The sequence below is a fragment of the Diprion similis genome, chromosome 4, assembly GCF_021155765.1.
Source record: "Diprion similis isolate iyDipSimi1 chromosome 4, iyDipSimi1.1, whole genome shotgun sequence".
In the NCBI taxonomy this organism is placed as follows: domain Eukaryota; kingdom Metazoa; phylum Arthropoda; class Insecta; order Hymenoptera; family Diprionidae; genus Diprion; species Diprion similis.
In genome coordinates, this window is record NC_060108.1 from 8,484,812 (window position 1) to 8,504,911 (window position 20,100).

The following is a 20,100-nucleotide window of genomic DNA, read 5'->3' on the forward strand; positions in this document are numbered from 1 at the left end:
TGTTACATATAATAGTTCAGTGGTTATAGACTCCACGCGGCACAGCCGGCCGGCTGCAGCAACGGCATAAACTAGCATGGGATAAAGAGTTGATTCGCGTCGTTGAAACGTCCGTAAAACTGGTTTTGCTTTCCGTAAATCGTTGTACGAAACGCGAAATCAAGGTGCGGGTTGTAAGAAAACAAAAGAAACGATTACGAGTGAAATCCGATTTGAAACTCATGTAATAACAGAAAGTGGTGATTCGATTGAGGTTAGGAAAAAGAATGTCAAGAATTGCGCGCGAAAGATTTGGATATGTAAAGTGAAAGTAAGCGGACAACCAAGTATCTACGTGTTTGACAATCAAATACGAAGTCGGTACGACAGAAAAACGTATCACAATGATCGACCGTATAGAACCAATTGCAAATCCGGGAACACAAGACGACATGGGACAGAGAACGGAGGAGGATCCGCAGATGCTGAGGGAGATGCTGACCACGATGCAGCAGATAAGAGAAGAAATGACTGCATTGCGGGATCAAATGGCAGAGTTGACCGAAGAGGTCAGAAAGTTAAATAGAAACTTGATACATCAGGAAGACGAAGACTCGAGTTCACAATCCGAAGAAGAAATTGAGGAGTAGCATAGAATGGTTCATGTGTGCCGGTCGCGGCTCAGTCGGTGAGGGGGGAGGGCAACCGCCATTTTTACAACAAGTAACTTGATAGTTCTCGATGTATGTATTGTACCTACAGCAAGCGGTTAATTGATGCATGAGAGATAAAAGAATGAGATTGAAAGACAAAATGAAAACCTGGAGAAGCTTTTGTGGTATGCGCGGATCTGCTATGGGCAGCTAGATACAGAAAATTGAATCTGCGGGGTAGGGGAAGAAGTGAAATACGGCAAAGAAAACATTTATGTATCCAGATTTTTATGAAAAATTTTCATGTGATAAAAAAGTAGGATTAAGTATAGTGGCTTGAACAAATATGTACCTATAAACCGTTGAAAGGAGAGTTCGATTGAATAAATCGTTATTACTATTTTCATACATATATAAATCCCGTTTTTGCGTTTTCTTGTAAATAGTACTGATTCCCAGACTAGACATGGAAACTGGGTTGAAATCGAAAATTAACAAAAATCAGATATACTTGACGAAAAACATTTTTCTACCTAAACAACAAATTTCTACCTAATATTTTGATCAGCACTTATTGTCAGTTTTATGGTTTAGATTTGAGAACAGTTCCTAACTTGGCAAAATTATCGTGAGATGCGAATTTCATTGTATAAGTCATCACCTGCATTTGACGTAAAATATTTGCGTCTTTATTTCATTTTTCTTCGTCACATTACATTTTGACTATTATACAGCAAAGTTCAATGATCGAAAATTCTTAACAACAACAGTTATAAGAGATAATTCAGCGAATCTAACCGGATTCTGAATTCTTTGGTAAATATCGTATCAACGATAAAACGGCAATCACAATTGTACGTGACGGCAAGTGTACGTGATTCTGAAGATAAATCAGAGTGGGTAAGTTCATACTTTGACGATGATTTTAGGCATGAGTCGGTAAGATATAATCGGATTTGAAGTTCCCTCCAATTTGTAGACGGGTTGCGTTAGTCGAATGGGTTGAATGTAACGCCTGCAACGATGCAACCATGCTCACGCATCTGTCCAATCACCGACACAATCAGTCGGCAAAGCACAAAAATAATGATTTGACGTTTGTGATTTGAGCTGTGTTTTCAGGAGGAGGGTCTGTCTTGTCCGAAGGATCAACAGATTAAGCTGTATCGAAAATGGGGGACTTTCTGGCGTTGAATAACGGATGTGGCCAGAATATTTTACAGCTTGTTTCGCGTGGAAATGCCATTATAGCTGAGTTGATGCGGCTGAAGGATTACGTGCCACCAATTTTTAGGTTAGTATCCTCTGTCACATTAATACCTCTTCATTATCGTATCATTCCTTATACGCATGTAAAATGTTGTCACGATGCTAATGCTCATATAGAACACCTCCAGCAAATTCCGATTTACATTAATAATAGTTTACATCCATGTGGACTTCTTATTGAGGCGTCAAACTGCAAATGAGGTATTCATTACTCTATGAACGTCCGTCAATCTGATTATCATGCCTTGTTTTTTATACCAATTTACAGGCAGGCTGATCAACGTTACAGCCAAATTATCTTGGATTTCTCCTATTTCAAGGCTGCCGATGCGTATGAGCATAAAATAGAAAATGATTCTGTAAGTTGAAACTGTCATCGAAGCTATAGATGGATAAATTATATAAAAATACTATAACAGTTCACTTACTAACCAAACAGTTTGACATTTTCTAGGTATTGCAGGGACTAGACGAAGAGATGCGTGATACATTTTCAGATATTCTGACCAGATTTTATCTGGCCTTTGAAAGTATTCACAAGTATGTTACCGATTTGAATACTTTTACGGAAGAATTGGAGGATGGAATATACATACAACAATCTATTGAAACAATAATGCTCAGCGAAGAAGGAAAGCAGTTGATGGTATGAACATGTTCTATCTATCTGGTCCGCTCTGTTTACTACATATTAGCGAAGTTACTCAACCAAACATGTGGATAGTGATCGGAAAAAAGAAGAGAAGCTCACTTTGAAATATTTGCAAAAGATGTTTACTCGTTAGAGATATAATGTAATTCAAGTTCCAATGTTATGTTTCAAACATATGTGATGTCATTTTGTCTGAAGTATATTTTCATAAGTCATTTTGGAATGAAGGAGAAATTATCGTTGGTCATTCTGACTTCTACTTCCAATGATACTATGCTGAACAGTTTTCAGCTGTGTTAATTTTTTCGAACTGCGCCATAATGTTTTGAATGTGTTATTATTCGATTTGCAAAAGACTCTACTTTATGAGAATATGTTCCAGTATTCTTTTTTTGAAATTTTTTTCAGATCAAAGAAAACAAGAAAGACTTTTCATGCTATTGGAATTCAAAGAAATTTTCTATTTAATAGAGAAGTCAGAGAATCGTTTGAGCACCTAAAATTGATCATAGTTTGTCATAATATAGCGAGCATGATACAAAATATTTGTTCTGATTTCTTTTCTGCAACTAAATTTACATCATTTATGTAACAAAAAAGTAGTGCTTTACCGAATATCCAATATGAAAGCAGGATTGCAGAAATTACTTTGGACCGAAATCTGTTTCACATAGAAATACGTGATACAGTAAAGTGTTGAAAGTAAAATTTTCTGGTAATTCCGAATTTTATGATACTAGCGATTTTTTTCATCCCAGTAAAAATTTTTGCAAAAATATTTGCTTTCCTATTTAAAATGATTCATCATTATGTATGTGATTTAGCGAACTATACAATAATATTGAAATGCCCTTGTATCGCAGTGTGAGGTGGTGTATTTGTACGGAGTCATGCTTTTGCTGGTTGATCTTCACTTCGAAGGACCAATTCGAGAACGCCTGCTTGTTTCCTACTACCGATACAATGTACAGCATATATCAACGACGAGGGTAGATGATGTCTGTGTCCTACTCAGATCAACAGGATTCAGTAACGCACCTTTCAAACGCCCTGCAAACTATCCGGAAGCATATTTTAAGTAATATTTCCCTCTCTGACTTGAATTAAGTATTGGTAAAATTCTAGGTCAGAAACTCACAAAATAATTGTTTCTTATCCAGACGGATTTCGCTCAACACTCTTCTCGTTGATCTCGTAATCAGTCGCCTTCGCTCGGATGAAATATACAATCAAAGTCTGGCCTTTCCTTATCCAGAACATCGAAGCATCGCGCTAGCCAGTCAGGCTGCAATGCTAGTTGTGGCTCTAGCCTTTAGCCCATCGACGCTTCACTCACAAACTTCGATAATGAGAGAAACAGTGGATAGATTTTTTCCAGATAACTGGGTGATCAGTATATACATGGGGCTAGTGCTGAACTTGTGGGACTGGTGGGAGCCATATAAAGCTGCAAAAAATGCTCTGAATAACACGCTTGAGGCTTCAAACGTGAAGCAAACTGCGCAAAAGTATGGGCAGCAGTTAAAGGTATGCATGCGATGTCTGTACATTGTTCTAATACAAAAATCAATGCTGACAAAAAATGTTGAGTGAATTTTGACCTGTGATTTTCAGAAGCAGGTAGCCAATACCAAAGAATTTCAGTTATCCAAAAGGGTGGAGGAAAATGCAATTGGAAACACTGTTAAGCTTGTTCGTGACTGTAATGTTACTCTACATTGGATCCTCCTTCACACCTCAATGCCTGGTATGTTCAGCGAAGGATCCAAACGATCGCGGAGTATCCGCCAGCTCGTTATACAGGAATCCAAATACGTCGCCATTGAATGCCTCTGGCTTTTGCTTAGTACTGCTCAACTAGAGCAAGACGTTAAACAGATGTACAAACAGGTGAGATGCATTAATGGAGTACATTATTTCATATAAAGCTTAGTTTTCGAAGAATCAAGGTATCTCAGTTTAAATTTTTCATCGTGCACTTGTTTTATAAAAGTGAACTTGTACTTAGAAGAGAATTCAGCATCTTTAAAATGTTATGCATTCTACAATAGGGTAAAGTGAAGTCATATTTGAAATTTCATTTTTAAATAAACTACGTAGACATGAAATAATATTTTGAAGGTATTAGAAGAATGAACTTATACGGAATGTTTTGCTAAGTCATATTTATACTACTTCTTGTAAATCTTTTTACTTTGAAGATGCCCGACTCTACAGTTTGTCTATTCGGTTTAATCACACCAGATGCTAGGGTTTGTCGATTGATTTTTAGTTGGAAACATGGCTTTTGAAAAACTGAAATATTCAGTAAATCCAATTTTGTTCAGTGCGTACTCATTTTCTACACAGTATTACCTACCTTATCCAATGTAAGGCGAGACTGAACTGGACAGATAAACTGTAATTGGTGCCATTTCCTCGATCCATTTCCATATAATTAGACATTGTATCACTGTTGTAGAGCTTTAAAGAAAGCACATTATAAAAAAAATTATATGTTTTAACTGTTTTGTCAAATGGCTACTCTGTTATTTTTACATTTTGATTTAATACTAACTATCTTTGGACATTCCGACAGCTGCTGACTGACAAAGAAACAATTTGGACGCGTCACAAAGAGATTTGCGTTGAGCGTATATCTGGTTTGGCAGAAGTGTTCAGTGGAAACAGGCCGCTAGACGGGGTGGAAAAGAATGAATGCTTGCAGGTATGGTTCAAAGAGATAGGAAAACATGTTGATTCCCTACAGCAAGACGAGGGAAGAAAGATAGTGCAGCTGTTTCAGGCCCTGGAAGAAGTTCAAGGCAAGTTGATTATCTACAGTTTAAGTTAATTCATCAGGGATTGTCGCAACATAAACTTACAGAGTTTCATCAATTGGAGCATAATCTACATATATCTCAGTATCTTGCTGACACTCGTGATATACTGCAGAGTATGCTTCGCACCAGTAGTATATCTGAGGACGTAATGATCGCCTTGAACATCGTAACGGACTGTAGCTATGCATGGAACATTATGGAATCTTTCACAACCATCATGCAGGAATGTATTAAGAAGGATCCGCCGATGGTTATCAAGTTAAAGCCCCTTTTTTCGAAGGTACTTTGCTCGATTTTTGGTATTGCTCAATTCTCATTTTAATCAGTAAAAAATGTTCATATCTCGTTCTGACTGTTTTCAAAAGAAGTGGTAAAATTGTTGTGAATTATGTCGATTGGAGATTGACAAACATACACGGTCGGAAAGTAAGAACCATGTCACTGGTAAAATGAGGTTTTTTTCTCAACTGCGGTACCCATTAAATAAAAAATTTTTCAACTTTTTCAAAAATTCTTCATTTTCTACTTACTGTCTACTCATCAGTGAAACCTCACATATACGTTTCGCACTTCCACGTTTTTCTCATTTTTACCTTGAATTTTCTTGGTTCTGGAAATTTTTACCTATAAACTGTGTGAAAATATTTCATCTGTACGTTTCTCGTTTACATGTGTTTGACATTTATACGCTGCGTTATCTGTCTCCTAGCGTTCATCTCTATTCAGTTATACGTTATTACAGCTGATTTTTTCGCTGAGTCTATAGATTTGATGTTTCAACTCCCCGCCGCTAGTTAACGCATGCGTTTCAACGTCTCATGTACTTGTCTAATGCGGGATAGCGTAGCTTGACCTATGTGGCTATTGCTATCCCTAACATGTTCTGGCAAATTCAAGTCAGTGCTACACAATGGAAAGATGATCGTTACTTACCGTCACTGGATTAACCTTAACCATTGGTGAACACATCTATTTTTTCGATTATAGAATCCTCTAGGTCAAAATGACTTAGTCCCATTTTGGATGTGTTACCATTCCAAATGTACAAGTCCAATCCACCTGGGAAAATTTAGGGGGTGTACTTTCGCTATCTCAGAATGTGATAGTCTAGTTTCAGAAGTATAAATATAAATTATAAATACGAAAAAAAACCTGGCAAAGAAGAAATTTTTGAAGAATTACTGTTTTAGAATAAAAAAGTATGCGCCAGAACGGCACAGTATGTTTTCGAAGGGTTAAAATAGCGCACACTGCTGTAAAATATTCTATTTAATACCTAACATTAGTTGATTTCGCTAGAGTGAATGATACGACAAGGTGATATCAATAAAATCACTGAAAATCATACATTTTTTATTTTACCTTAACGTTATTCTCACTTATACGTGTTATTGCCATATCCCTTGAAAAATGTATAACTAAAGTTTCACTGTATTTGAAAAAAATGGACTATTCAAAATCGATACTTATTTGAACAAAAAAAAGTGAAAAATTGTTGTACATACATGTATAGTAGATTCGATTAGTACACGGTAGATGATATATTTTTGAGACAAGAACTAATGTGGATTGTCATAAAATGATGAAATTAATTGAACGAAAGTCAAAAGAATTGTTCTGAGAATATTACTCCTTACAGATGGCATCTGCGTTGGAAACGCCACTCCTACGTATAAATCAAGCTCACAGTTCAGATTTGTCTTCAGTATCACAGCATTACAGTAGAGAATTGGAAGGATTTGCTCGACGTGTTCTTCAAGTTATTCCAGAAACAGTATTTGGCTTACTTGCGCAGATTGTCGATTTGGAAACCAATCATCTCAAAGAGATACCTTTGCGATTAAGCAAGGATAAACTAAGAGAGTATGCACAGCTGGATGACAGACTTAAGGTACAAAATTCGAATTGTCCTCGTCAAGATCTACTTATTTATCAAGTCCCCTTTATTGCTACAGGTAGCTAAGTTAACGTACACTGTATCAGTTTTTACGGAAGGGGTGCTTGCCCTAAAGAGTGTTTCGTTGGGTATTCTACGAGTTGATTCTCACCAGCTACTTGAAGACGGAATAAGACAAGAGCTTGTTGAAAAAATAAGCCTCGCATTGCACAGTGGCCTTACATTCGATCCAAAGTCAAAGGTAATTAAAGAGTTTCATTTTTATTTTCTTGGATTGCAAGTACGATGAAATTTTGTTTTACCATTCATTTTGTAATAATCTTGACTTTAAAAGACTAGTGAATTGGTCAAAAAGTTGGAAGAACTTGCGGTGGTAATTGAGGGCTATCGCAGATCCTTCCAATACATTCAGGACTACATAAATATCAACAGTCTCAAGATATGGCAGGAAGAGGTGAGTTCAATATCTTGGATCTCAATGACACGTTTTGCGCTATGTATTCGGTCGTAATGTCATCCTAATCGCAATCATAAATCGTAATAATAAAGCTTTTTCTTGTAGATAACTTTCATAATAAATGATGCGGTCGAGCAGGAGTGTAAAGGGTTACTATGGGTACAGGGCAGAAGAAACTTACAAAAGAATAAAATAAACAGTCTGCTAGTATCAAGCGATTCCAACTCCATCAATTTTATAGGTAGAATTGTACGCGAATTACTACGCGTTACCGATCCAAAGTAAGTTTGAAACAATTTCAGAGAATCAGGTATACAACATTTTAATTAATACTGATTAGTATTCTACATATGTATGTATTGTTTTATCAGAACTACCGTGTATGTCGAACACACGATTGCATGGTATGATTTGAAGACCCAGACGGAGGTTTTAAATCATAAAATTTTCTCCGTTATATTAAAAGCAATGGGAATACCCGGTCTAACTGGATTAGATAAGCTGATATCGTTTTTGGCATTTACGGAGATTGAAAAGTGTATAAACTACTTGGAAAAAGGATTTCAAGACAAAGCTTGGATCGATGTGTTCAACGAATTTAACAGCGTCACAGAGAATACAGATGTACCAAAAGGTGAGACTTTCATATTTTTTACACCTGTGATCCTGTAATAAAGGCTATTCAACAATTTTTCAATCATTCACAAAACAGATGATATTTCTTTTTTTATTCCAAGGAAAGCACTATCTGGCGATTTCATCACGCTTCGCAAAGACCTGGCAGCCGATGCTAGATTGGGTTTTGAAAATTGGACACATGCAGATGCTGCGTAAAAAAATAGCTTATGAATTGAACATTGCCTGCAAATTCAATGCAAAACAACTAGAAATGGCATTGAGAACATTCAACAAGTATGTCCATTATATTAAATTACTGAATGGTTTACAACATCTACGTTCATCTCATACACGTTTTCCTCGACAATTACGTCATTTTTATGGTTAATCTTTGGCAGAAGGAGGAAAAACACATATGATAACGTATTTGGCTTATTGCAGTGCAATTATATCGGAAATATGCAGTAATCGTGACTGGGATCAGCAAGACCCAGTTCGTAAAGATCTGCTCCGTAATTTGAGCACCAGATTGAATTGGGCAGGCATGAATGATCCGTATGAGAAACAATATGTTAATGCTATGAAAGCCAACAACATTGAGATGATAATATTTTTACTCACTGTATGGCAGCTGCCAAAAATGCATTATTCCAGAAAACTTGGTAAGTATGCGATACTAATTGTACTTGAACAATTTATGACGTTGCCATTATATTTGATAAAACTACACCCATTGTTTATTGGAACCTTGGATTAATTCGAAGAAAATCAGAAGTATTTACCGCTTGAATGTAACATTTATTTCACATTCTAAAGGTCTTTCGTTTTTGATGAATGATTCAAAAAGTTGTGACCAAAAATTCCTCCCAACAAGATTTATATTATGGTTGTATATGTTGAGAAAATTTTTTTTTATCCAGTCAGGGTGTCTAGCTGTCTAGAAAAATGTGAAAAATCGGGAATTGTCAAGGCATCCGGGCATTTACCCTAGAAGTTTTGTATTTTCTTCCTCACTAGTCTACGATCCTTTGAAATGTAGGAAATTACTCTCTGCGAGACACTCGAGGGGGTTAGTGTGAAAAGGGTATAAGTGACGAAAAATGTGGTTTTTGAAGGAATATTACGAATCGATGAATTGATGTTGACCGCTGTGTATAATTTATTACAAAATATAGAAACTAGTACTAAAAACAGTTGATACTCTCAGATTGATGTTTCCACCTTTATGTTTCGAAAGAATGCCTAATCCTAATCTTCGGTTAGTAGGTATCTTTGAAATAAAGTATTTATTGATATATTCCCTAAATGAGTTTAAGCAAAATAGAACTTAATGAAAAATTGGACTATTTTAACTTATGATGGATGCATCTCATATTTAACTTTTAACTAATTTTAATGAAAGAAGTAATTTTTTAGCAAAGTTCGGTTGAAACGAGTTCAGGAAAGTGTCTATTTTCGTTTGGAAACCTGGGAAATGTCAGGGAATTTGATGTTTCATTGTCGCTAAACATCCCGCCTTTGCGATGTCAGTGTATGCGCAAGGAATTTTTGGCAGTGGTGTACTGGAAAATTTCTACCAAAATTTCTCTATGTATTTACTTGCGTATTCCAAGATAGATTTTTTTTTCAGAACATATACTAGAACAATCTTAATCTTGTAGCAAGGCATTTTTGATCACATTTTTTTTAGTCATTTTGATATCGAAAAACTTTGTATTATCGAAGGGGTCTAGCCGAATATCAGTGGTGAATATACCCCCACCGACTTTTGTGGTGTTAATTTTTACAAAAGTTCCCAACCTAAAAAACAGAATTTATGCCAAATTACAGCCTTCTACGTCGATTTCGAGGGGTCTTTGTGCTGAAAAAACGTGTTTTTTCGATATTTGCATTTGTTAAATATCAAGAGGCGACCGAAAAATTTGAAAATATTCTAAAAAATCAGAAATGTCTCGAAGTTCATTGAAGAAGTTTTTCATATGTTCAAATGCGAAACTCTATTTTTAATCATCGAATCTTTCTTCTTAAAAATTTATTTTGGAGTGTATCAATTTTTCTGTTTTGCAGAAAAAGTGATAGAGATCAATTTGAAATCAATATATAAATAAATATAATACCTGAAATACACACCTATATTGTTGACTGTGAAAATGATTCGCTTCTGTTACTTCTCTCAGCTAGTCTTTTGAGCAAAAAGGCTCAAGACCCCGTTGATGCAGTCGTTTTCGTCATAGGAGTTCAAACCATACTACATCAATGCAATGCTGCCGCAAAAGAGGATTACGTATCGCATCTTTGCCAATATATCCTGTCCTTTGAAATCAGCAATGGGTAAGTACTTGATTTCGTCATTTCACTTATAACTCAATTAGTGATTCACGTATCTAAACATCGAAATAATGTTTGAAAATTTAATTTCACCAAAATATAAAAAATATACTTGGTTTGACACGAGAGGAGACTTTCAAAAAATGCTATCATTATTTCTTCATACTTGATTCGTGAACTGTGTCATAATTTGTTTAACAACTCGGAGATTCGTGCTTTTCTAAGGGCTGCTCAGTAAAAATATATTTTTTTTTAATGACCATTAAAATAAAAAAAAAACCACTTCAGATAAGATAGAGTGAAAGTGAATCTACGGTAACTTAAAATATTTGTACGCTTCTGTTCCTGCCAACTTTGGTGTGAATGGTAACAATTGCCGAGGCAATCGGTAACTTGGTAAACGGTTAAAAAATATTTTACTATTCTCTGTGGGTATCAAAAGAATTGGCGTTACCGATAAATAGTTAAGTAAAACTTTTTATTAAAATATGCAGCGAATCAATGAGGGACGTCTCTGTTAGCCAAAGTTTTGGATACAGATGAATATTCAAAAAAAAAAAAGGGTAAAAGAAACCAATTGTGATACTCCAATCAATAGTGATGACCTCAAAAAAAATCGAAATTGGATAGCAAATATCAGAATTTAAGAATTTTGGAGGTTCTAATAATATTAAACATTTCCGTAAATTGCTGATATGTAATTGTTAGTTTGTGTTATTCGAATTTGCTCAGATTCATTTCTCTTACGTAATGGAGATGCTGGTTCATTCCTATTCAACTATCGTTGGTGGAAACAACTCTGTTAAAATTTTTTTATAACGTATTTCCTTTTTTGCTAACTTCTAATTATGCTCTAAGAGAGAGAGAGAGAGAGAGAGAGAGAGAGAGAGAGAGAGAGAGAGGGAGAGGGAGAGGGAGAGGGAGAGGGAGAGGGAGAGGGAGAGGGAGAGGGAGAGGGAGAGGGAGAGGGAGAGGGAGAGGGAGAGGGAGAGGGAGAGGGAGAGGGAGAGGGAGAGGGAGAGGGAGAGGGAGAGGGAGAGGGAGAGGGAGAGGGAGAGGGAGAGGGAGAGGGAGAGGGAGAGGGAGAGGGAGAGGGAGAGGGAGAGGGAGAGGGAGAGGGAGAGGGAGAGGGAGAGGGAGAGGGAGAGGGAGAGGGAGAGAGAGCTCCACTTTTTGCCAAAATAAGGCATTAACTGCCCAAGTTTCACTCTGATCGCTTAAGCGGTATAAGAGTTTTGCATCCTCGCGTTTTCGAGGTGTACTACACGTCTTTATAAGCACTTTAATACCAACATGTGTTCCGCAGGAGCAAGACCGCTCAATTCTTCACCGCGAACGTTAGGCACGCAGTTTACAAACAAGCACACCACCTACCAGAAGAAATTAGAATCCAATAGAATTTGTGTACCCTCCTACCCATACACATTTGTAGCTAATGGCTATTAGAATGTCCTAACCCCATCAACTATCAGCAACATCCCTACTATTTTTAGAAGTGACATATTCTAGAATTTTGTAACTAGAGACAGAACAACTTGAACCACAAAACATAACAAATTCAACCAACAAATAGTAAACAAGAACCGTTGCACTGCACTTCTTAATAAACCCTACAACAATCTTACACCGAGTATGTATCCTATTATCCAAATCCAAACTATTCCCACAGATTTAAGTAGGCGTGAGGTACTATTGAGTAAACAGGATAATATATTTCTGGGTGAATGGTCGTCGAGGTAGGTCATTTGTGAAATTATTTTTTATTTCCGACGCTTCGGTCGCAGCTGCTGACCATCTTCTAGCTAAAAGTTCACAAATAGTTTTACTAATTACATTCCTAGTTAGGTATAAACCAATTATTGCACGTATAAATACATGTCGATACACATTTTGAATTTGGGATTTGTTTCCTTTCCTATAACTCAATTGAGTTTAACTTCACATTTCCTTAATTTTTACATATATTATAATAGCTAGAAGTTATTTACGAAGAATTGGAAACAGGTTATATCTAGATTACGTAATTTAATATGGATGACTCGCTATTTTTTTATTATCCTTCAGGCTTAGGTGTTAAGGCGATCGCCATTTGGGAGGAAGCGGGTGTATTCCATAGGTTACATTTTGATTAGGGTTTACATTTAAATACACAGGTCAAAAACATTTTTAGGCGGTCCAACCAAACCCATCGAGCACACCTAACTACCACTTCCACACCAATTTTTACATGAACTTGATACACACGAATACACATTTTACAGAATTTTTTCAATATTTTTCTTCTTGTTTTTTGTTCATCCGCCATATTGGATCCACTATTCTGAATTTTCGAATTTCGACTTCAAATTCGTAATGAGTGACCGCAAAATATTCATTCTATGAATTCGGATGTCTGTGCATTGGATTATATTTCCGCATAATCTTGAACAGAGGCTTCTAAGACTGTACACCTAATTTACCTGGCTGTTGTTTTTTATACAAGTATCGTTCAAAACTCTGTAAATTCACTCGGACCTATCGATAAATTGGTTCAGATTTCGCAGCCGCGCCTATACAGCTTGATTTGCAAATTATCAAGTATCCATTTACTATTGCTTCTTGACTATGCCTCGATCAGCGGTGTGTTTTTTTTCAATTCCTTGAGTCTTTCAATGTCCTTTTGTAAATCCGTGTAATCCCGCGTCAGTCTTGCGATTCTTTTCCAAAGCTCCTCGTTCACCCACATCAGTTTTTCCAATTCTTTTCTATCTCAGCCCAATTTTCTTTCAGCCGCTTGCCTTTTGTCTCCTCATGTTACTCTGATTGATCTTTATACCGTCAGGAATGGTATTCGTCAATCTCGTTTTAATGAGAAAATGTAGCGAATCCTTTATCTCATAGCAGCGAAGTCAACTGAAGTCGACACTAAGGAAAGATAATGCTACTACTTTAAACTATTTGCACTTTTTTTAACACCGCACTTTCTCTGTTTAACAGGCAGTTATTAATTACATCATGACGTATAATTTTGGAGCATTCCAAATCATTTTGATCGATCAGTGACCCTCACTTCTTCGGATTTTTGATTAGTTTTTCATATGTCTTCAATCTCGGAGGTACTAACAATTCTTTCACATTTTTTTTGAGACTTGGTTTGGAAGTTATAATTTTTTCAAAATCCGCACTTCGTGAAGTGTTCAGTTTTTTCGATCCTTCCGGGTGAGAGAATATGCGCGAAACGGGTGCCTGCTTACAGGTATATCACTTCTGCAGCATTCGATTCGGCTGATGGTCGTCGAGCAAGCAGATCAAGCTTCGTAAATCGTTACGTTTTCACGCCTCCTTTCTTCTTTCAACCTACTATCCTTTTCTCGATCTACTTTCTCCCTCTCTCCTTCCATGCGACAAGGGGGGTTATTCAATCAAATCAATTATATCCCACATTCGGCTGATGATCGTCAACCAAGATTCGTAGATGGCTGCTTTTTCTCATTTCTCATTACATACCCAATCAATACACAATCATACAAGCAACCGGAGATATCGGAAGTAGGTGCGAAAGGGGAGGGAAGAAAAGTGATATGGCCATATGGGTACAGCAAGGCTAAGGAGCAGAGAGAAGAAGCGGCAGGTAATGGAAAAAAGAGAATTGAGAGGGAGAGAAGACAAAACAGAGGAGGATCTTACTTGGGTAGAAAGGAAAATAAGATGGAAATTGAGACAGACTTTAGCTTCATAAATTCACCATAAAATAGTATATTAAGCCACAAGGGACGAAAATCGAATTTCCGTACGAGAGTGCCATGATTCCCGAGGCGAAGCCAAGGGAATCATATCACGCAGGGACGGGTGTTGGATTTTTGTCTCGTGTAGTTTATACTTTTTTTCTTCATAGCCGGTCCAAAGTACGCGATTAATTGTAGAAATTGAATCGTGATTATTCATTCTAAAAGTTGAGGTTATGAGTTTTCGAGTTCCCGGTCAATGCCCGCGGCATTTGCAACACGAGCACCAACGAGGGCTGCTGACCGATGGCGGGCATTGACCATCCATAATTATTAATTAAACAAATTCTTTTATCGTTAAAGGTAACTAAGATAACTTGAATATTTTATGATTGTTTGCCTCGGAATCGAAGAACCTTCATCGGAACCTTCTCGAAAATTAAATACAAACAACGCACAGAGATCCGTGATACACACAGAGACGCTTATACATAGTGCGTTCTACGCCAAATCGGAAGATTTGAAAAATTTTGATTTTTGATTTCCTGAATTTTTTGATGTTTTTTAGTATCCCTCCAAAGAGCCTTTCTCTTGAATTTTTTTTGATTACTTGTTAAAAAATATCAAATATTCAAAATAATTTCTTTTTTTTTTGTTTTTTGTACATAAGTTTCTGAATAATGGTGAATACGAAAAAAATTTTGATTAAGATTTTTGAGTTGGAAATATTAAATCGTATTTTTGAAAATAGTGCATCTTTCGATTTTTTTGAAAATTTTTTGTTCCAAACTACTATTCTTTTAACAACTTTTAAGACCGGTCCGGTCGTGGGCCCTCCATAGTCACTATTTTTTTCGATTTTTGACAATTTAAAGAAAAAATTTTCCTTTATAATTACTATTTTTTTCTTTTTTTGAAAATTTGAAGAAAAATTTGGCACTAGTTACGTCCCAGCCGATACCTACAGCATCAGTCTCTCTGTACCCTAACTTACCAACGGCGTGCAATTACCATGAGCTGCGAGTATCAACGCTTGTATCATAGATGTAAGATCCATATCGATCTAGATTTAATTACCATCTCTGTACACATCGGTCTTGCAACGACAACCTGCATATAACGTATCATGCGTCATATTGCAACCGAGCTTACACTTGTGTAATGTTACGTGTTACATATTTCTTAAGTCTTATTTTTTAGTCTTTTATAAAAATTTATAAAAGAATCTCAAAAAGCAAGAAATTTCGTGATAAAATGCGAAGAAGACTTCACAATGAAGATGCTTCGATCCAAATGCAAAGGCGAAGCGTTGCAACTCGTAACCAACGCCGATATTCGGACGAGCAGCGAACTAATGGGATTTTTGAGAACCTATTACACTGTTTCGGAAAACAAATCAAATATAGAAAACATTGGTAAAAATTCGGATGACTATAAGGAAGTAAACTCAAAGAAAACAGATAAATATTACGAATATTGCAAGCCCAATAATCATACAGTAGCCGAATAGCGATTTCTGAAGGACAGAAATAGCCGAAACGAAAAAGAATGCACAAATCCATACGCCAACTTCCGATCTAATTATTGCCATAAATAAGGTCACATTATCCGCGACTGCAGAAAACACATTCATCTTAACAGTAAATGCTAAGCAAGCGACTCGAAGTCCTACTCAGGTCGACGCGCCGACGGAAAGCTCAGAAATTCAGCGTCAATCAGCGACCTCAACATCAGAAAATTAACAAAATTAAGAAATAACAAATCCGTAGCACTTAACATAAAACAGTTTCAATATACAGAAAATCATTCATCGTAATCAATGAATATAAAATCAGATTTCGACGATAAACAAACATGTCAAATTTCAAGCAGGCACAGAAATTCAATAATAAGTCTAAGATGAATGAATCAATAACCCGTAATTAACCAACACCTCTATTACGCGTAAACTCAGCAGACTGTGTTAGTATTACAAGATCAGAATTTATGCATGGTATCACGCAAAAATCAATCATCAAACAAAGCTCGTTCCCTCAAAGAAAATCAGAGTACGATTACAGACCGGAAACAAAGCACCCTTTAACACGAAGATAAGTAAAGAGGATACCGTTTGGTATGATTGTTTATAAACAGACTCAACGTTTAATTATAGATTTTAAACACCTATTAACAATTGAAAAGTATTAAAATTAATTCAAAAACAAGTAAAAAAAAGTATACAGTGACAAAAATCGTTACTTATAATGACTTAAAGTGAAATTTTTTTTTATAATTTTCAAAAATTGAAAAATAAAATAGTAATCATGGAGGACCCACGACCGGACCGGCCTTCAAAGTTGTTAAAAGAATAGTAGTTTCACATGAAAAAGTTTAAAAAAAACCAAAAGATACACTCACTTTCAAAAATACGATTTAAAATTTCAAACTCAAAAATCTTAATGAAACATACTTTGAATATTTTTTTGTATTTTTGTTCTGTAAAGGACATCTAAAAACAAATAAAAAAAAATTAATTTGAACCATTATTAACACATATCAGTATGTTAGTAGAACGATTTTGCATCACAGTACAGTTTGTACTTGCCTATCTGGCATAACGTATTCAACACAACTAAAACTTGAAATTATACTCGCTCATCCGGCATAACGTTTTTAATACATATCGGTATGTTGATAGTACAATTTTTCGTTAGTAAGGTACAAAAAACTTGTAAATTTAAAATTATACTTGCCTATCTGGCGTAACTAATTCAACACATGTATATTATGAATTATAGTCTTCTAGTTTATAGTATATTGAATTATAATCTTTACTCTTCGGCACTAGCAGTACGGACAATGGACATTTCGTTTATGATCGTATATGGTATTAACTTTCATACTTAATGTCATTTCTTTGCTACTTCGAAATTATAATAAAATGTATCATCGTTGAGCATTCTTCTTGTGTGTAAGAATCCAACAGTAGTTCTTGTCGACAACTTGATTCTAACTTTTGTTTCATTTAAATTAACCGTTGAGAAAACCTTTTCCACTGCAGCGCTGCTATGAGATAGAATGACAATATAGTTGATCATTACAAGATATGAGGAAACAGGTTGATTTTCTCGATTTTTCAGATCTGCTACATTTCTTCAAAATTCGTAAAAATTCTTGCTGTCAGTTTCTTTAGATACAGTATTAAGCAGTAATCGCCATTCCCCACCCAAATCATTGAATTCTGAACTTTTTATAACATAAGTTCATAGGTACGATTGACTGTGTGTGTTTATTCACATCGTTTGCTGGTACTATAGCTGGCATTTGTTTTAAATCTTGACGATCAAATGAAAATCAAGCATTCAATTCTTCCATACTTTCACTCTAAAAATTCAGACACGACCATCTGAATTCCTTCAATTCTGCGCTAGGAATACTGTGATTCTCAGTCAGGAATGCTGTTACTCTACCTTCTAAATAAATTTCTTTCGAAGTCCAAAAGTATGTTGGATTCTTGTATCGAATTGAATGTAGTGGAACTATTGCCAGGTGACTAGGGGTGCATATCAATTCGAGTATAGATTTGTAAACCGATTCCACGTTTATGTATATGACATGTATCTTGGGATTTTCAGATTGCATTTCGTTACTGAAGTCTGTATAGTACGGAAATATAAATGAAAGAAATTGAAAATACAGTTTCTTAAAAACATTCTTCAACTTGGTGTGAATTAACTGAGCACTTTCTAATTTTTCTTCCGCTACCTCGCTGGTGAAAAATAGTTGTAGCGCAGCCCATTGTTCTAAAACTCTACTTACTATAAGTGTCAAAGAGAGCCATTGAGAATGTGCGGGGTGAAACAATCGATGTGGTTTCACGTCACAAAAAAATTTAAATGCTTTGAAACTCCTGAATTTTTTGTTATCGTACTGAAATGATTTTTTTTTTTTTTAACTTCTCGAACAAGTAATTCGAAGCCTTCTGGTTGTTGCTTGCAAGCATATGAAGCACATATTGCAAAAGAATGGTACACGCACTTGAGGATGAAAAAATGAGGAATATCGGCTTTCAATAAGGTACTCAGAGAATGCTTTAGCCTTATCAGCTTCAAATCCAATCATATTATCTTTATAGGGTCCTAGCACTCCTAGCAAATTCCTAGCGCTATTATGCGGACTCTTTCTTACACCTGTTACTCACACTACTCTGGAAACGGAAGTTGAGTCTGCAAAAATATACTCTTGAATTTCAGGACGGAATTGAAGATTCTCAAAACACTCTATTTTTGATTATCTATATATTAAAAACACAATAATTATAAGAATGCGAAAATTTTTGCTCCTGAATCAACATGAGACGAAATTAAGTGGATTCATTGTTATTTCTCAATCAGAATTTTCAAATATGATAGTCAAATTTATTTTTGACCGTTATAATTGTAATTGTACTAAATTCGAATCTTGTGTTTTCCGCCCTCCATCCAGAATAACGATCAATCATTTTTCAATATTTGAAAGAATTTATTAAGATATAATATAAAATGAGTGATTATTTTGATATAATGTCCATGATCCGTACGTTTCACACACCAGATCAAAAACGTTACATTCCTATCCACCTGTAATTACATACGATATTAATTACCTATATCACATTTGCAGATCGAAAAACGCTCAAATCCTGGAGGAAGAAGGCATCACTGGATTGAACTACTTAGAGGAGTTCGTAAAGTACTCCAATTTACCTAAGTCCGCTATACTGAAGCACATTCCGGTCATTCTGCTGGATCAATATCACACGAAGACTATGAAGTAGATTATGTATATGGATCTTTAATTGAATGCAAATTTGTTCACACATTATTGTACAGAGGTGTAAAAAGTTTCTGATAAGAATAAGATTTTAAGAAATAATTATATGCGTCGTATATTAGGGTGATTTTATTTCGATAATTTTTCTTTCAGACCCCACCTAAAATTTTCTGGGATATATCGAACAAAATCCCCTGTAAGTTACAGCCCTTAATATCAATATAAAATTTTTATGGTTTATTGGTTATATTATATTGAAACATTTGATTCAATAAACCATCAAAATTTCATACGACAAGTAAGTTAAAGTTCGATATCTCAAGAAATATTAATCTGAGCATTTAGGTCTAAAGGAACTTTTTTGTAGGAAATTAAATTTCCAACACAATTTTTCTTGACATGTTTTCGGTAAAGGGGATCATTTCGAAGATAACAGTGAAAAAACGAGAATTTTGAGTAAAAATCAACTTTAGTGATCCATACCATCTCATCAGTGTAAGTTGCACTTACGCCGTTCTGTACACTTTTGAAGATCGTTTAATTCTGCGTAAAGTGCGACCAAGAACAATGTGATAGCATAAAATGCCGCTGAGTTATAGAATTAAAAAAAAAATATTTTGATATACCTGTATTTTATATGGTTAAGATTTTTTAACGCAAAGGGAAAGTACCTAATATTAATATTAATGGCTATAACTCTCAGGAAATTTTTTGTGCGACATATTCAACATAATTTTAGGTGGGGACTGAAAAAAAAAACAGTAAAAAAAAATTACCCTGACATATGCAGTATAGACATATACATATATTGACCCATATTTGTACAAAATCGCGCATATGTGTAATTTGCATTAGAATGATGATGCTAATGCGTTCAGCTGAGCTGAAACAATAAACACGTTGCTAACAATTCCTGAGGCTGCTGGTCTT

At 35.5% G+C, this 20,100-nt stretch overlaps 1 protein-coding gene across 3 annotated transcripts; it reads left to right on the forward strand.

Moving 5' to 3' along the window:
• Positions 1-1,740: 1,740 nt before the first annotated feature.
• On the forward strand, positions 1,741-20,085 carry LOC124405240 (WASH complex subunit 5). 3 transcript variants are annotated; one of them, XM_046879969.1, is made up of 18 exons: positions 1,741-1,926; positions 2,170-2,260; positions 2,356-2,547; positions 3,417-3,631; positions 3,714-4,080; positions 4,168-4,443; positions 5,132-5,357; positions 5,420-5,655; positions 7,015-7,266; positions 7,331-7,513; positions 7,607-7,726; positions 7,835-8,010; positions 8,101-8,363; positions 8,467-8,641; positions 8,789-9,009; positions 10,525-10,678; positions 19,021-19,286; positions 19,958-20,085. In XM_046879969.1, exons 1-17 carry the CDS (start codon positions 1,805-1,807, stop codon positions 19,172-19,174), a joined length of 3,423 nt encoding a protein of 1,140 aa, XP_046735925.1. In that variant the 5' UTR covers positions 1,741-1,804; the 3' UTR covers positions 19,175-19,286; positions 19,958-20,085. The 3 variants fall into 3 exon arrangements, with proteins under 3 accessions (XP_046735925.1, XP_046735926.1, XP_046735927.1); XM_046879970.1 differs by having other exon boundaries at positions 4,174-4,443; XM_046879971.1 differs by lacking the exon at positions 7,607-7,726.
• Positions 20,086-20,100: the final 15 nt, after the last annotated feature.

Bases quoted from the DNA above. Each gene is read 5' to 3' on its own strand.
- LOC124405240 (XM_046879969.1), top strand. From the start codon at position 1,805: ATGGGGGACTTTCTGGCGTTGAATAACGGATGTGGCCAGAATATTTTA. The intron at 4,444-5,131 runs GTGAGATGCATT...ACATTCCGACAG, and splicing joins TTAAACAGATGTACAAACAG to CTGCTGACTGACAAAGAAAC. The intron at 5,358-5,419 runs GCAAGTTGATTA...ATAAACTTACAG, and splicing joins GGCCCTGGAAGAAGTTCAAG to AGTTTCATCAATTGGAGCAT.